A 17,923-nucleotide genomic window follows, 5' to 3' on the forward strand; every position below is an offset into this window, starting at 1 on the left:
TAATTTTTTTTTTTACCCCAACAGATTACACACTTTAAGTAATAGAGTAAATTAACTGGTACATTCTGAAGCCATGTTCTTCCTGTGATATTGCATTTATTATGTTATGGAAATAGAAAAATTTACCTTAAGGTTGAATGGTTGATACATCAGTCAAACTTCTTAGAAAAGTAAAAAAAATCAAAAAAATTCCATAAAAAAACATTACATTAATGTTAATGTGAAATGATATATTTTCTGATGTTAACCTGTAATGTAAAGTTCGGAAATAAATGAGTGGTTTTATACTATATTAGTTGACGATTTTACAAAAGACTTGTTGAAATGCACAAAATTCTACTGTTTTGCAGTAAATCATCGACTTGATATCATACCCTAAACCGGCTGTACAAAAAAAAACACTCCAGTTATGATCATTTTCTTCATCTAATAACATCAACAACTAATGCTACATATATGTACCACTTACTGTTTGGAAACAACACACTTGATGCAAAATATTTCGTACGAATTTTAAACACTCCTATCGTAAATTGCTGTAAAAGTCGTCTGAACGACACCAGTTGAGGCCGCTGAATGGCTGGAGGTCGTATCTTTGCTAGAAGATCCAGAAGCGTCATTATGTGGATCCCGAACTTTAAGGTCAGAAAGATCGGATATTAAGCCTGGCGCTGTTATTACCACGTCATCTATATTGATTCGACCTGTCAGCATCTTTACGACAGTTGACATGGATGGCCGTAGTTTAGGGGCGTCTTGGGTGCACAGAAGACCTATCTTCAGGAAGTTGCATGCCTCTTCTGCGTCGTAGTCTCCATTTAACATATCATCCACCATTACGACGAGCTCTCTCTGCTGGTAGCGTTCCCATATCTGCCACATAATTACACTTCTATCAGATTTTCAGGGCCAAAAGATTCAAAAAATACTCAATAATACTAGTAATATTTACAGGGTCACGCGTGAGCAGAAACAACGCGGCGATGTGGACTTCTAAACTGCAGTCTGACCCAATAATAGCAAAACGCCCGGAACACACCTGACCTACTCATCCCGAAGTACACCATATACCAGAATGACGTGATTTATTCCAAACTGACCTGACACGAGTAAACCTTTTCCAAGTCTCGACTCTCAACACTTATGAAGTTGGCCATGTCACACGGAAAATATCTAATCTGACCATCAAGCAAACTAAGAATTTTCTTTCATTAGTTCAATTACTGGTAAGGTTTAAGATGCAAATACCCGCTCAAGAAGGAATCGTTCTCCATGAGGCAGTCTCATGTTTGTGTTAGATCTCCCGCATACTATTTCCAGAAGGAGAACACCAAAGCTATAAACATCTGCTTTTCGCGTCAGCTGGCCTCTAACTGCATACTCTGGAGCCAGATAGCCTCTGTAAAGATACCAGAATTCCGTTAGATACAAACTCAACTGTACTATAGCACGAACTATCTAAATAGGGCATGACCCGAGTCAAGTAAAAGGTTGATTTTGTACGAATCAGCTTTGAAAGTTTTAGAACTATGAAATCGCCAAAGGAAACTAAATTTCTATTCGAGTGGAAAAAAGGCCACCTCCACTTCAGGGATTAAGGAAACGATAATTTACTGCAATAGTTTAAGCTTAGGAGTTAGGAGTACAAATATACTTACAGAGTTCCTGCGACCCTTGTACTGACATGAGTTGCATTGGGTGGCATAAGCTTCGCAAGACCAAAATCAGAAATTTTCGGCGTGAGATCTTTATCAAGCAGGATATTGCTTGCTTTTATGTCTCTATGCACTATATGGGGACGGACTTCTTCATGGAGGAACGCAAGGCCACGAGCTATACCAATGCAAATCTTTCTACGTGTTTGCCAACTAAACTCAATGCTGCATTTCTGATTGCCTACAGGTTTTAAAGGCTTTAGAAGTTACGACTAGAAACCAAATGGCATAAAAAGAGACGATGAGAGTATTAAGACAAATGAACTTAGCTACCTAGTAGAGTCTGTGCAAGGCAGTTGTTTTCTAGATAGTTGTACACGAGTATCCGATGCTTTCCTTCCACACAACATCCATATAACTTGACCAGATTTTCATGTTGAGTTTCCGAAATCAGCTTTATTTCTGTTAAGAACTCACGAACGCCTTGCTTTGATTCAGTCGACAGAACTTTTATAGCAGCAAGCCTTCCATGTTTAAGCTTTGCCTTGTAAACAGGCCCAAAACCGCCTTCTCCAATTTTATTTAGAACGGAAAAATCATCAGTGGCTGCTCTTAGTTCTTTGTAGCTATACAATTGAACATTTTGAACTGCTGCAAACTCTGTCAACAAAGAAAACCGAACTCAAATGTTACCATAAGAATTCAAGAACGAGAAGTAAAAACAATGTAGGCAACAGAACAATCCTGCAAAGCATGAAATTCTAAAGCTGAAACCGTGTCTTCTAATTTCGTGTATTGCTTACCTTCATCAACGGCAGAAGGCTCTTCTCCTTTACAACAAAAAATCGGGAAACAAGGCATAACGATATAACTCGCACCAAGATAGTTTCTTATTGCCAAAAATCCCTCGGATAAAATCACCCCAAACTCCTGCAAAATAGATATCATACAAACTATTTTCATGAAGACGTACAACAGAAATCCATGAATGTATTAATATCATCTCAGAATTCAATTATTTCTCAACAAACATACTCAAGCATATACAGAAGAATGAAGAACACCAAACATCAGATATCGGATCCAACATGGATCAACATTAAACCGAGAGAAGCTATCCAAAACCCGTTTTGAGTAGCAAAGCTTCTTCAATCAAGCAAGTATAAAGACGGTAACTTTCCAAAAGCTCGGCTACAAAGACCCGTTCCCCTATAACTCCATTTCCTTTTACAGTGTAGGCAACTCCATAAAATCACAATCTACTCGAAAATCGATTGAAAATGATTGAAACTTCAAAAAGCAAACCAACTAAAACCCTTAGCTCCAAATAGCTTATAAAGCCTCAATTATCTTCAATCATATTCTAAGATTCTTATCTTTTTGGAGCATATTCAGTACAAGTATCACTAAAGCAATCTTCTTAAATATCCTCCATAGACATAGTACAGCAAAGAACAAAGCTTTCTGCTAAAACCCAACAAATTAATGCTAAAACCTGTATTTTTAAAACACAAATTCTCATCTGTGACGCGTCACAGGTTTGCGACAGAGAAAGATGTGACTATTTTATGATAAAATATAATATCTGATAAATAAGAATTCGTGTATGGTTACTTGTTATCATAAAATGATCACATTTCTTCGTCACAGTTTGTGACCCACCAACTGCTGCAAGAAGGAACACTAGACCGTAGCGGTCGCCTCTGCTGAACAATGAAAATATTGAAACTTTTAAGTTAAAATTTTCAATTTTTTTTCTAGTTTACTCTACATTAGTAATTCACCCCTGGCTGGAATTTCTCGCCCCCTAACGTCAAATCCTGGCTCCGCCACTGACCCTATATAGCTAAGATCCCCAAACTCAATCACCATTTTATAGAATTGTGTGGACATTTATCAATCACCATAATTATAAAACATACTAAAATCATACAATTACTATGTTTATAACAAATGGGTGATAAAAAACACAACAAAGATCAAAACTTTAATAATGAAAAAGCTTAAATTAAACCAAAATAGAAACAATTATGAAATCCCAGATTAAAAAAAATTACCTCTTTGAGAAATCCGCAGTGGTCAACGAATAATTAGAGAGATAAAGAGAAATATAGGAGGTTGGAAAACTAGATAGAGAGATTATTATAGATACAAGGGTACCCTAGATACAAATAGTTTAAATATTTCTTTGAAAAAAAAGCAGTAATATAATATTACTACAGGGAGTATAAAATAATAATTTTAAAAAATAATTAAGGAGCTTAAGTATGAACAGAAGTTAAACATGTGTGTACTGTGTACCCACTGAAATCTAAGACAAGTCAACGTTAGCAGGCATTGGTGAAGTACGGAGTATTAAATAATGCCCAAAATCTAATTTGTGACGGCACGTATCCGTCACTTTGGAGTGACAGATACCATTTTCCCTCACAAATGACCCAAATAGAGGAGAGAGGGAAGCACATGGGGGTGCCCCCACCAATTCTTATTTCAGACCAAGGTATCCGTCTTATTAATAAGACGGATACCATATTCTCTCACAAAATACCCATTTAGGGTGAGTGGAGAGCACATGGGAGGTCCCACCTTTGTCCCCTCTACCCATTTCCTCTCACACAACGACCCGTCTTAAAATCCAACCCGTTTTAAGCAAGACTTACTCTCCGTCACTTGCTCCGACCCGTCTTCAGCAAGACTAATTGTAAATAATGTTGAGTAATAATTGTGCAACACAAGTTCTCTATCGGTCTATAGTTATAGACGGACCGATATCCATCTACTTTAAGCATAAGACGGGCAACAAGTTATATGGTGGGGCCCAAAAATATCACCATTTTAAGCCTAGTTGACCCGTCTTTCACTTTAGACGGATATATCCGTCTATAGTAAAACTAATTGATACCGTCTTATATGAATACAAATTGTTATTAAAGATAGAATTATTCGTGTTAAATCTTAAGACGGGTTAAATGAATACCAAGTAACGTGACAAGTTGTCAAGACTAAAAAATGCCAAAAGTTTTGCAAATTTATTCGGAATGAAATTTGAACCATGTGTATGTCTCTTATGACTTTGTCCGATAAATCTATTTATACATAAACATTTCATTTATTACAGTACATATTTACAAATAGTTTATCTTAAGAGTTAAAACGCTAATACCTATTTACAGGAATGAAGCTAAAGCATAAACTGAGGTTCGGGCAAACTTTTTGGGAAAAATAATATATACAGTTGACTTTTTTTCGAGAATATAACCATGATGATTAGAACTATTGGAGTTTCGGCCCTAAGTAAAATATGAATTTAGCTTCATCCCTTCGTGTTTGTATCCCATTTAGAATTTTAGATAGATAAAACAAGTTTATTTTAATGGTCTTTAAATATTTTGTTTTTTTTCTATTTATTTAACTAGTTTTATATTTAAAACGGGTACATAGGTTTGAAACCAGAATTTGTGTATTTTTTTCCGATGAAAACGACTATTTGGACTATTATTATAGTTTGCGTTAATGATGGATTAGTACTGCTAATTTGATTTGCAATGTGCACGTAGTACGGATATCGAATCGATTTGGTGAATACAGGTGTGGTAGTTGTTTACCAAAACATAAAGTCAAGTCAATGGACTAAGACAGTACGTGTATGACATTATTTACTTGCTTCCAAAGTTTGTGAATGTGTCCTTCCTCGTCATTTCGCGTCTGCCATTATGTCACACGTTTTACAACTTAGAAGATTGGGACGCCCGATGGCGGAGACGGTGGCTAACAAGGGTGATCGTTTTGTAGATGTCTCGTAAAGTCGTGAGGGATAGTATTCATGACTTTGATTCAATTCTCGTGCACATGGTAATTTTGATATTTGATTTTCAAGTACGACATACTCTTTTTATGGTTGTTAAAATCTTCAATTGAGCATAAATTGTAGACTAAAAATCAGAATTGACTAATTTTATTTTATTTAGCTTTTCAAGATTTATAATTTGATAAAAAAAAAAAAAAAAACATCATTCGAAAATTTAAAATTAAAGTTATGTCGATTTTAGAATTTTCGTGAGAAAAAAGTCCTAGAAAATGTCAATTGATAATTTTTTTTCCCAAATCGTAAATTATGACAAGAAAATGTTTTTAGAACAAAAAATAGACCGATTTCAAATTCGGGTGTAGGGGTTAAGCTCAGTTGAAGTTTTTAAAGCAGCAAAAAGTTTATGTCATGCATAAAATTCAACGCAAATTCTCACTTTAGACGGACAATATCAGCCCACTATCCGTCTAAAGCTGTAAACGTATAGTGTCTCTCTCACAGAACAAGAATGGATAGTGCAAGTTGGTGGAAATGGATACCCCCACTTGCCCTTCCACTTGCATTTTGTGGGAGGGTCACTATCCGTCTACAGTTTTAGATAGATAGTGTCCGTCTACAATGAGACGGATTGAAAAATCAAACATAGAGGATAACATATACACAAACTTAAAATATTGGGTACCATATACAAAGTGGCAAAGTTTAAGGGTACAACGTAAATTTTCCGTAAAAAAATCTTAGGTTTTAAATATTTGATTTTTTTTTTTCCGTTTTACTTTAAAACATTAATAGTTTCTCCTGCTAAAATTTCTCATCCCCCTAAAGTCAAATCCTAATTCCGCCATTGAATGGTGGATTAGTAGTGAAATTAGGGAGTAGTATACTACTCGGGCTTCTCTACAAACAGTGAAAATTTACTTTATTTAATTAAATAGTTAGCCCTTCTAAATATTTGCATCTACTCGTCACTATAAATCTTGATTATTAGCTAGTCTTGTTTGTGATGGGCTAATCCCGTCACAAACTTGTGACCTCTCACAAAAAGGAAGAGGGGACAAGGTGGGGCACCCCATGTACTTCTCACTCACCTTTCAATGGGTATTTTGTAAGAGAAAACGGTACCCGTCACAAATGAGAATTTGTGCTTGATTATATCAGTGGAGGGGTAGCTTCGCCTTTTTGTCGGTTGACACTACTAGTAAAGTAGTCACTCTTTTCTTTTCTTTTTTTCTTTTCCCTTTCCAATTATTTTACCTCTATGTTGAAAAAAAAGTGTGGCTTTGTAATAATTGAAGCTAAATAACTTTGTACTTTGTAGCCATTTTTTTCTTCAATGCTATAGATGAAACAATTCAGGGGGCGTTTGTTACGCGTATGGGTATGTGTTTAGAATTAGGAATCATACCTGGTGGTATGGGGTTGGAACTTCATTCCTCATACCTTGTGTTTGTTTTAATTGTAAGCGGTATGGGTTTAAAATCGAGTTAAAGTTGAAATATGTAAAATCCAATACTTTGAATAACAATTTAAACATATAAAGTCATGAAAATAAAAATTTAATCAACTAATTATATACTGTAACATATTTCATTTACAATATGTCATAATATTTATTTTTACATTTTTGTTTATTATAGTTTGATACCCATGGGAATCAATCTCATACCCACCCACCTCCTTGGGTATGAGAAACACATACCTCATGGGTTTGAGGTATGGGTATGAAACCTCCAAATTTGCGAAATAAACACTTGGTATGAGTTTAGCTCATTCCAAACTCATACCTTATACCTTTAGTGAATGAACCAAACACTCCATCAATACCTAACACAAGATTATAACAATTCTAACACCCCCATTTATTTAGGAGTCTTTAGCTAGACATTCCCAAATAAATAAGACTGTTATCATCTCGGTTTCCCGAGGTAGTGAATAACAAAGTCCAACCCACCAAAGTACTTTAAATTAAAACTTAATGACTACATGTTTATTACAACTTAACCAACTAAAACTTAATACAATACAACTCGCAGCGGAAATAAATAAAGTGATGTAATTATTCTATGTGATCTAGACTTCAACTATGGTCCAAGTCGAGCTCTCCTCCCAATGCTCCCAAGTCAACTAATCTTTAGACTCATCAAATCTGCTCCCATAAAACGGTTCACCGCAGTGTTCACGAATCTGTGATCAACCGCTAGGTTGAGTAGGAATAAATACTAACAACAAAAACATACGATAACAATCCAATTTCCTTTTTACATTGCACAACCCCTGACAACGTGCTCCATCCTTTTACTTAGCACACTTAAGCCAAGTTCCACAAATCATCCCGCCAATCCCTGGCCGGGGCAGCCTCAACCCGAAGGTGAGTAAACACAAACTACATAATAATATCGTTTGTAAGATACTTCTATATTTTGTAGAGTAACCCCTTTAACACATTAATAAGGTTTTTTTTTTGTAAAATGTTAGAAAAACCATTGTTACAATAAGACTCTTGGAACCAAAGTTGGTTGGCGTGAGTGATAAAGACTTTCATCTCTTAAATAAGTGGTCAGGGTTCGATTCCTGACTTTTGCGAATGAAAAAGCCAAACTTGGGAGGGGTCAACCCATTAAATTGTTTTCAGTACCCCGGAGGAGACTGTAAGACGATCTCGATAATTACTCTTCCAACAAGTTCATTTATTCATATCCAACAACTTATGAATCAAAAAGATCATAGTGGTAAAGTCGTTTTGTTAGGAGCAAAAAAGTGTGGATCTAATAGTATTCTTGTTGCGGAAACTCTCGCTTTAAAAGAAGTATTTTAGCCGCTAAACACTTAGAAATCTCAAAGTTAATTGTAGAGGGTGATAATTTATGTGTTATTAACTCACCTCGTAGTACTTGGCAAATTTCCCGTTTAGTATTATCAAGGATGTGAAATTAGATATTTATTTTTTCGATAAATTGATAATTAAACATTGCTTTCGTAAAGGCAACAAGATTGCTGACTTCATGGCTTCCATTGGACATTCATGTCTAACTCTTTCTAGGTGGTTTGAAAGCCGGTGACTTCAACTTACATTACTCATTCGAAAGGATGAGATAAGTTGGTACTACCATCAACCTAGTTTTCTTTAACTAAAAAAAATGATGAATCAATAACCAACTAGAAACTAATTCCACACTTCAACAACTCCTCCTCCAGAGTCGAGATCACTCCTCATCTTTGTCTTACCAAAACCAACATGACTAGTGCAATTGCTCCCAAAGTTGCCATCATTGGTTGTGGAAGTTAAGTCCTTTTATTCCTTAAAACTTAAATTAATTTTATTTGTTAATTTATTAATTTAATTAACATATAATTCTTTTAAATTATTAATTGAATTATTATGCTTTGATGATTAGTATCAGGAGCAGTATGTGCATCAACATTAGCCAAAAATGGAGTTCCTGTCACTATTTTCGATTTGGGTCGTGGCCCAGGTGGCAGAATGTCTCAAAGAAGGTTTCTCTCTAATTTAATCTTATAAAGATTCCATTTTTATATTTAATTGGTAAGAAATCAATTATCAGGAAATGGAGAGAATCCTTATTGTATTGGTTTATTATCTTGTGGAGTTGTGTTGCATTATTATTCTGATAAGATGGATGTTTTTAGAACTATCCCAGGTTGACTGCTGCAATTTTGGACTGTTTTTTTATTTATTATTTTCCATCCCATTTAGTCTCCTTTAAGACGAATGTATTTTTCTTTCGTGTTATAGCTAAAACGGGTTAAGTACTAGCCTATATAGAAACACAAAATCTCATTATAGACGGCACATATCCGTCTATAACTAAAGACGGGTCAAATACATACCCCATTCTTAATAGGATAAGCAACAAGTGAGGTGGTGGGGGACAAAAATGTCACCACTTTCAAGCTATTTGACCCGTCTTTAGCTATAGAGTATAGACGGATATATCCGCCTATAGCAAGACTAGCTGATATAGAAATATGGGACAAAGTTTTTTTATTCCCTAGATATTACTTCGTATTTTTTTGTCTTCAACTATGAAACGGATATCTTCGTCTTAAACAAGAATTTGTGTTTCTGTATTAGTCTATGGTTAGCTAGCTACAAATCCTACAATACATCATACATGAAAGTTGTTGTTGACAATCAAAGAAGTCAAACTTTCAATATCTTATGTTCACATTATGGATGGTCAAAAGATTGCTTTATATAATGCAAATTGCATAATTTGTTGCATTGTACTGTAGTATATTAAATTTTGTAAAGATTGTTAGTTTGACATCAGTGATTGGTAAAGTTTGAACCTTTTTGAATTGTTTTATCTATTGTCTGCTTTTTTTTATGAATAGTATGTGAATGTTTTATGTTTGAATAAAAGGTTTCAAAGCCATCAGAAGTAAAAACTATGATTAGTAAAGTTAATGTAAAAGAAGTTACTAATGTCTAAGATCATCATGTAATTTACGGTCAGGCTGTGCTTGAAACCCGAGGTAGGATTTTGTAAGACGAGATAGATTGGTCGCTTTAGGGTGGACGTCTTTGTTGTGTCTTTTGGAAGAAACTGTGTGTTGCATATTCTTGTGGCTCGGATGTGTATGAGATGCTAAATAGGCGATTTAAGAATTATGTTCTGATTTTAGAAGTTTTTTTGTTTCTTGTGTGCTCTGACTTTAGCTCCTGTCACTGTTAAGTAATGTTGGTGAACTCCAAAACACTTTGTAAGGAAGTTAGAATAAAAAAGTTCAGGACTTTAAAGGACAGTTCGTGATGAATAACACGTAGTTTTATCGATCCATGATGATGTTTTTAGGCTGTTGTTTCGTGTTGGTGATTCCGTTTTTGTTGTTTCTGTCAAATTATTTGCTTATGAGTTATGCCGAAACTCTCTGGATGTTACGGTTTTTTTAATCTGGTAATTTGTGTGTGTTTTTTAAATAGAGAAACTACTGAAGAAGGTAAAAATCTGTTCTTTGACCATGGTGCTCCATATTTCTCTGTGACAAATCCCACTGTGTTGGATGTTGTTCATGAGTGGGAATCCAGAGGTCTGGCCGCAGAGTGGAAAGAAAGATTTGGATCCTATGATTGCTTCTCCAACAAATTCATTGATCATGACGAGGTTGGTATCTCTCCGTCCATCTAGTCTTTCTGAAATTTACGATGCAATGTTTCTTTCATCAAAGCAGTTCATAAGTTCATGCTATCCTCCTCTGAACTTCATTCCTATAGACTGCATTAGGTCCCAATTTTGTTTTTTAAAAAAAGTTCCTATCTTTGTGATCTGAATGTCTTTTGAACAAAAAATTCAGGAATCGTCAAGGAGGAGGTTTGTAGGCATACCGGGCATGAACTCCATATGCAAAGGATTATGCAACGACCCTGGTATTCGTGTTTAATTGTTAGGTCATATATTTTTGACCTGGCTTTTGCTTTGTTCTTACTAACCTTTCTCCTTCAGGCATTGAAAGTAAGTTTGGCGTTGGTGTTGGAAAGTTAGAATGGATGGCCGACCAGAATTTATGGTCAGTCATCAGTTTGGATGGGCAGTTTCTTGGTAATTTTGGCGGTTTGATTGCAACGGACAAGCTTCTAGCTGCTTCTGGTTTTCTCCATTTAAAAGGAGTCCCTCCGCCAATTGGTTAGCAGCTTTTCTTGTCAATTGCACTGAAGAATTGACGATAACTGGATAAAAAGCTTATAATTTCCAATTTTTGTTCAGATAAATTAAATTCTGACTAGTGTTTTGCATTTGTTTCCTGATTTCGTGTGTGTCGAATGCACTTCATTCAGGCATACAGTAACTTTCAAAATTCTTCTGCAATATAGCGAGCCGTAACTCTCAAAGTTTTTGTGAAAATGTCATTGGTTGGACCTTCATTTCTAACCAGGTTGCAGGTTCATAACTAGAGTCGATTTTGTCATTGTGTGCAGATATGAATGTGGCTCCGCAAATAGCATCACGGATGCAAGACCTTCCGGCCAGACCTTGTTTTGCTCTTATGCTGGCTTTCACCGAGCCTCTGCAATCTGTGAGAAATCCGAATACCACAAAGTCATCAACTTGTCGTAAATTTCTCTTAGTTACTCATTGAGGTTCGTTTCTTGGTTCAAATATTCCGTTTCTAAAAACTGCACTGTTGCATACCAGATTCCTATGAAAGGCTTCTCATTCATAAACTCTGAAGTCCTGAGATCAGCCTCATGCGATAGCAGTAAACCTGGTCGCTCTTCATCGAGGTTTGTGTTGTCGATTAATTTGAAAACTTAAAATCTACCATTTACCCTGAAATATGGTCGTTTTAACCAGCGAGTGTTGGGTGCTTTATTCAACTGCGGAATATGCAAAGAAAGTGATAGATGAGTGTGACGCGGGGTTGAAAAAACCCTCAACTGCTACATTGACAAAAGTAGCCGAGGAGCTTTTGCAGGCATTTCAAAGCACTGGACTGTGTACGTCTCAGCCGTATTTCATGAAAGCTCACCGCTGGTTAGTTTCTAAACTTTTCCGTTCAATAATATTTATCCAAAAATAAATGAACATTTGTCGACCAATCAGTGCTTTAATGTCGAAAGTTTCCTTTTAACAGGGGGAGTGCATTTCCAGCAGTGAGCATAGCGAAAGAAGAAAAATGCCTTTGGGACGCAAGCAAAAGGATAGGAGTTTGTGGCGACTTTTGTGTGAGTCCAAGTGTTGAAGGTGCTATAGAGAGCGGCTTGGCCGCTGCTTCAAAGTTGATCGAAATGTTCGTCCCACACAGCAATCAAAACACCGGCACAAAACTTTGATCTGCTACTCGGACTGTAATGCCACCAGGTTATTCGGTTATTCATCCACCCCTCGGCTTTGCTTGGATTTTGATCAAATGAGGAGACCGTAAAGCTAAGCGTGCGCAATTTTAGTCTCTCTTGCATAGATAAGACAAGTTTTTTGCGAATATCTAGGCATTCTGCTTGCCTTATTTATACTATTTGACTCGTTTTAAGTTTAAGACGGATACTTCTGTCTTAAACAAGAATTTGTGAAGCGTTGAAGGTGTATTGAGTTGTTTTGTTCTTGTGTGTTAACCAACAATCCCATTTCATGTCATTAACCATTTTTATTACGAGCATAGAATCTCGAAAGTTTTAAATTTACAAGCTAAAGTCATCGTATCAACTTTGATAAAAACAACTTTTACAAGACGATTTTTACCATTAAAAGTGTCGCCATATTTTACTATAAAACCGTCTCACTAAACTATTTATTCATGAAATGGGTCGATACTCGATACTTTAGACTTTACAGTGACTACTACAGGCTACAGCTGTCGACTTATTCGTTCTATGTATGTAAAACTAGACAAATGTACAATAAATTAGAATACTACTTTTAGTACAGTCTGTCACATAGGCTTATATAGTACTGGTGTGTATGCATGTATGGGTGAGAGTCACGCTCACTCCAAGCAAAACTAATTCAGCAAACGTTAAAAAACGAATGGGTCAGTACATGGCATCCTAGAAAGCGTAAAGTGACGCATGAGGGTTAGAAGAGGCGGTCGTATTCCTGAATTATATAAAATCGTTTACTAGCTCACTTGAAAAAAAAAATTTTATCTATGTTTTCGTTCTTCCTAACTGTAAGTTTTGATTCTGCTACCGCCTACAAAAATCGTCTTACAAGTTATAAATATTACAATCACGGTTCCTGTATTTCATACGATACATTACGTGAGCAACACGTTCAACAACATCAGAGGCAGCCTTAATTCCAAAAAAAAATGATTTGGGGTCGGCTGACATGAATATCTTTTAAAATCATCCCTGGGTGATCGTACACCTTAAAATGCAGAAATATAGAAGCATTCCTCAATCGACAACAACACACATGAGCCACCCGAACAAACAAGTAGTTAACGTGCAACAAAAGTCGTGAGCAATACGCTCAAACCCTGGGCTCCGTGTCGAAAGACTGCAATGCATGAATGCATCCAGTAGTGAGCTGGAGACATTAAGCACAAATGCAGGTCACTTAGGTTTCTATTTAAGAGAATCATAATGATCTCTAATTAATTAGTAGCACAGAAAAGTTAAACCAAATGGACAGAACATAAATGAGTATATGAATGATAATCTAATACTAGTAATGTTTTTCCCCACATGCGTAACTTTAAAGCTTCAGCAATGCTTAATGCCATCATTTATACAACCATGCAATACTCCGTATTAAGCAACCAACTTTATCCGTCTCCGACCATACAAGCAAGTCTTCTTTCTAACACTTCAAGGAAATCATCTCCGCAAACCTGAAGAATTCCTGAACACGGCTTGGACGGTCCAACAGTAACTTACCAGTGATGCTTACAGTAACAAAATTCTGATGTCTGTAACATGCATCATCCATTTTCGAGACAGTGAGACCAGCAATGGCGAAGTAGATATCGGTTTTGGTTCAATACTTAATGCTGGCAACCAAAGTCAAGGTTACACAGTTGACTCATAAAGATGGTGCCATGGTGGTCCAGTTTAATACCAGCAAAAAAACCAAAACCAAAAACATCCTTTTCTAATATCGCTGTCAATTCTGTTCCCGACCTTCTATCATCGACAAGTGTGTGAACAAGCTGCAGACTAAAATATCTAGCATCTATTGGTTTTCGTGTTACATCAGCATTCACTTATATGTAATCGGGGGGGTCGCAAGATAGCGATCAAATGACCAAAGAATAGTGTTCAGATAATAAACATGCAGAACCACATGAGAAATATCAACCATAAGCATTGCCAAACAAAAAAGCTCCGACAAAGAGCTTTTGGAGACTTAGGTCGTTAAATGACGTCATATCATCGCAATTACATCATACACATTGAAAACAAGATTTTTCGGCCAAGGAAGAATATGCAGGATGAATCACATTCGCTGTCAATTCATCAGAAGGTCAATATCATAGTTTAAGCGTAAAAGCAGGTTTCACACGGAAATTTAGAGAGCAGAACAATAAGAAACAACTTTATTCCTTGTCAGTCGAACACCGAAAGTAATCACATACAGAAATCACTTTGCCTAAAATGCACACAAGAAAGAATGAAGAGACTATGGGGGGGGGGGGGGGGGGGGGGGGGGGGGAAGCCTAGCAGTGGTGAACCGTGAACATACTACTATCTACACCATTAACTTCTGTATTGCTAACAACCAGAACTGTTCAGCAATTAATAATATATTTTTCGAAGACAAAAGCAAGAGGCACCAACCCGAAACAAAAAAAAGATGTGGAATCAGAAGAATGTGAAAAAGGATGAACATCGAGTATCAATGTGAATGGCTAGAGGGTAGAGGTTGTACAATTGTTTGAGGACAAATTAGGGCGCATATTCCGTCTCTAGAGTTGGTTGAGTTCGCGTCACCATGGCAGCTGGAGCTTTTCCACTACCTACCGTTGTCATTCTTAGAGCCTCTCCAACCTCAGAAGCCTTCTCCATATGCGCCATTTTCTTCCGTTTTTGATATTTTCTCATCCACGCCAACAACATTCCCATAAGTATCAACAGCAAGACTCCGCCCACTACTGACCCAAGAATTATCCACATACTCTTCATATTCTTCTTCTTTTTCTTATGAGATACAGCGGACGGACCATGAGCCTCGGGCATAGGAGGAGACGCAACTACCTCGGCCACCAAGGCAAAATGCCCTTCTTGAAATGTTGAACATGTGTTTTCCGATACCACATTGCTGAAATTGACAACTCCCTGAAGATTGATCAGAACACACTTTGGTGCAGACCCAATTGGGGCAGGCTTCACATTAGTAAAATGAATCGTTATTGGACTTTCAGATGCGGTGATGTCCAATTCAGGCAGGTTTGTAGCTGATAAATTGATAGCATCATATGCTAGCAACCCGAGAATAGGAGCTAAGTAGGTATATCCAGGCAACGGATAATATACACTCGACAAACTCCCCAAATTTTGATAAACCAGCACAAGCCTCTCCTTGTACGGCTGAACCACAACACCCTTAGGAATCTTAAACTCCTTATACAAAGCACCTCTCTTGAACAAACTACCATTCCTCAACCTCATTCCCGATACCTTAACCCCCGTCAAATTAGAAGGAACCGTACCATCAAACACAACACCAGTTTTCGGATGAACAAACGCCCTATAAGCATAATCTTGTAGAAGAACATCCAACGCAGGAGCATCGCCAGAATGCGACTCCTCTTGTCCAAAACAAGGCAACCATGGTGACACTACTAGCAACAAAACCGCCATGAGACTTCGAAAAAGAAGCCCCATTGACCCTCCTCCCCCAACAAATCACAAAACTCGACACGAATCCGTCACCCTACCCACTAACTCCCTCAATATACAATTTCCTCTCAAGATCTGCAAATAATTCAACCCACATCAACCAAACTCAGTCAAAACCCGAGATTTTTCGCATAATCCAAACAATAGATTTAATAAAATAAAATAAAAACATTTGCTTTATTGAATTCTTCAGAAATTATACAATGTGGGTATCTCTATGTGATGTGAATCTTTATATCCCAGCAAAAAAAACATACAACAAACGGGCATTTACTTATAAAGCATAAAGTTGAAAATATAACATTCCCTAACATCAATTTTGCTTCTTTTTTTAGTTATCTTTAGAATCCTTCAACAAAGAAAGCAACTTTAATTATCCCTCAATCTATTAATTAATTTAGATTCGAGCCGGGTAGGACCATAAGGGTGGTAAAGCTTTCGGTCATGAGTTTTAACACGGCTGCATTCCCAAGACTCAACCCAAAACACAAATTACAACAAATTAATTATATAAACAAACATTAAACAAAGAAATATTCAAAGAAATACACAATGTAGATGAAATGACTAAATCAAAAGGGATACCTGTGAGAAAAACCCGAACCCGAACCGAAACCCGAATGCATTTCGGATTAATAGAGCAAAATTCAATGGGAAAATGCAGGTAATTCTAAACCCTTCATAGTTATATGAATTGAAATTACAAGAAAAGAAAAAACCCTAGTTTTTGAGTTTGGACACAAATGGGAAACTGAAGAGTAAATTGATTGATAATAAAAGGATAAAAATTGGGGAAATAAATTAACAAATCAGGGGTTTAAATTAAAAATATAGAAAAATTGAATAATGATAAGAATTTGATAAGAATTAAAAGTGAAAAAAATAAAAGAAGGAAAAATAATAAGTGTAAAATGTAAAGATGTTGGTGAGAGTGTGAATGATTCAGGAAGTGGAGGAGCACTTTGTTCTTGTTTTGATATAAGAAAGCCAGCTAAGTTAAGAAGTGTAGTGGAGAGTGGACCTACAATCTTCACACTTACACTCACACTCACTTAATGACATTTTTATGAATTTTATAAAGTTTATAAAGTTTATAAAATACTATAGGAGTATGCAATTGACATTATTGAAATGGAGAAATTATAGAATAAGACGGTTTTATATTGTGTGACGGTTGTTTTTGAAAAAAGACTATTTCTGTATTGGTAACAACGTGAGACCGATTATTATGATAATTACTGAAGAAATTATAGTCGACCTAGAATCTTCATACTTTACTCTCACACTCACTTAAATGACATTTTATGAGTTTTATCAAATTTTAGAAGAATTATTTATGAACATGTGCAATTGACATTAATAAAATGGAGAAATTTGGAGAAAAAGGGGGAGATGTATAAATGTATAACAGGGTGCTTAGTTGTTTGTGTTGTTGGAATCACACAATTCACAACTCACACAAGTTCACTCTTTTGCCACCACTCAAATAGCGTCCTACCCATACTTTGTTATCTCTTTGGGTTTTTAGGGAAGTGTTGATTTTGGTGGTGGTGCTGGGATAGACATGGTAAATGGGGTAATAGTGTTAGGTTTAGACCGAGTTAGGTTAATTCAAGGCAGATTGTGTCGTTTTCGGGTTTATTATTATCAAATAATTTAGTTGGGTCAGGTTAGATAAAGTCTGGTCAATTTGAGTTACGCGTCAAAGAAGGGTCCTTTGTTTAGGTGTAGGTTGGGTACAGGTGGAATTATTTAGGTCAAGTCACTCGAATTCAGTAAATTTTGTCAAGGATATACCATTAGGAGTTGTTGTAGTTTAGCTTGAGTTAAAATAAGATTTAAATAAAGAGTAACAAATATCACACTTGAGTAAATTATTAAAAAAAATGTGAGTTTAAACTATATATTTCAAACTTTATTGTTAGAGGGTTGACTTAGTAGTGGTAGCCTCTCTCGATCCTCCGTTATTTAGGTGTCCTGAGTTTTAAATTAAATTAGATATTACTCTTAATATTTTCAAGTATGATTATTTTCACTCCAATAATATCAATTCTGAGCTATTACCACTTTGATGAAGGGTTTAAAGATATTGTATTTGATACCTTAAGATATGAAATTGTCCAAATTACTTAAAATGCAAAACAAATATTAAAATATCTT

The 17,923-nt window shown here is 36.1% G+C and overlaps 3 protein-coding genes across 3 annotated transcripts; 1 reads left to right on the forward strand and 2 right to left on the reverse strand.

The window, feature by feature from the left end:
* Nucleotides 1–340: 340 nt before the first annotated feature.
* Nucleotides 341–3,943, reverse strand: LOC141647091 (cold-responsive protein kinase 1-like). The gene is made up of 6 exons (XM_074455133.1): nt 3,713–3,943; nt 2,459–2,585; nt 1,989–2,315; nt 1,659–1,896; nt 1,249–1,399; nt 341–873 (listed from the first exon to the last, which is right to left on the reverse strand). Exons 2-6 carry the CDS (start codon nt 2,514–2,516, stop codon nt 514–516), a joined length of 1,134 nt encoding a protein of 377 aa, XP_074311234.1. The 5' UTR covers nt 2,517–2,585; nt 3,713–3,943; the 3' UTR covers nt 341–513.
* A 4,646-nt stretch (nt 3,944–8,589) lies between these two features.
* On the forward strand, nt 8,590–12,579 carry LOC141647096 (uncharacterized). Its single transcript, XM_074455139.1, has 9 exons — nt 8,590–8,744; nt 8,859–8,958; nt 10,409–10,589; nt 10,780–10,852; nt 10,929–11,108; nt 11,402–11,499; nt 11,619–11,707; nt 11,778–11,957; nt 12,058–12,579. Exons 1-9 carry the CDS (start codon nt 8,699–8,701, stop codon nt 12,254–12,256), a joined length of 1,146 nt encoding a protein of 381 aa, XP_074311240.1. The 5' UTR covers nt 8,590–8,698; the 3' UTR covers nt 12,257–12,579.
* A 1,852-nt stretch (nt 12,580–14,431) lies between these two features.
* Nucleotides 14,432–16,809, reverse strand: LOC141647092 (uncharacterized). The gene is made up of 2 exons (XM_074455134.1): nt 16,349–16,809; nt 14,432–15,838 (listed from the first exon to the last, which is right to left on the reverse strand). Exon 2 carries the CDS (start codon nt 15,746–15,748, stop codon nt 14,810–14,812), a length of 939 nt encoding a protein of 312 aa, XP_074311235.1. The 5' UTR covers nt 15,749–15,838; nt 16,349–16,809; the 3' UTR covers nt 14,432–14,809.
* Nucleotides 16,810–17,923: the final 1,114 nt, after the last annotated feature.

The sequence above is a fragment of the Silene latifolia genome, chromosome 3, assembly GCF_048544455.1.
Source record: "Silene latifolia isolate original U9 population chromosome 3, ASM4854445v1, whole genome shotgun sequence".
NCBI lineage: Eukaryota > Viridiplantae > Streptophyta > Magnoliopsida > Caryophyllales > Caryophyllaceae > Silene > Silene latifolia.

Excerpts from the sequence above, each read along its gene's own strand:
- LOC141647092 (XM_074455134.1), bottom strand. The coding sequence starts at position 15,748 with ATGGGGCTTCTTTTTCGAAGTCTCATGGCGGTTTTGTTGCTAGTAGTG.
- LOC141647091 (XM_074455133.1), bottom strand. The coding sequence starts at position 2,516 with ATGCCTTGTTTCCCGATTTTTTGTTGTAAAGGAGAAGAGCCTTCTGCC. Across the intron at positions 1,897-1,988 it reads CCTTGCACAGACTCTACTAG|GCAATCAGAAATGCAGCATT; the intron begins GTAGCTAAGTTC and ends TAAAACCTGTAG. Across the intron at positions 874-1,248 it reads AACGATTCCTTCTTGAGCGG|ATATGGGAACGCTACCAGCA; the intron begins GTATTTGCATCT and ends ATTATGTGGCAG.
- LOC141647096 (XM_074455139.1), top strand. The coding sequence starts at position 8,699 with ATGACTAGTGCAATTGCTCCCAAAGTTGCCATCATTGGTTGTGGAA. Across the intron at positions 10,853-10,928 it reads AGGATTATGCAACGACCCTG|GCATTGAAAGTAAGTTTGGC; the intron begins GTATTCGTGTTT and ends TTTCTCCTTCAG. Across the intron at positions 11,500-11,618 it reads TCACCGAGCCTCTGCAATCT|ATTCCTATGAAAGGCTTCTC; the intron begins GTGAGAAATCCG and ends GTTGCATACCAG.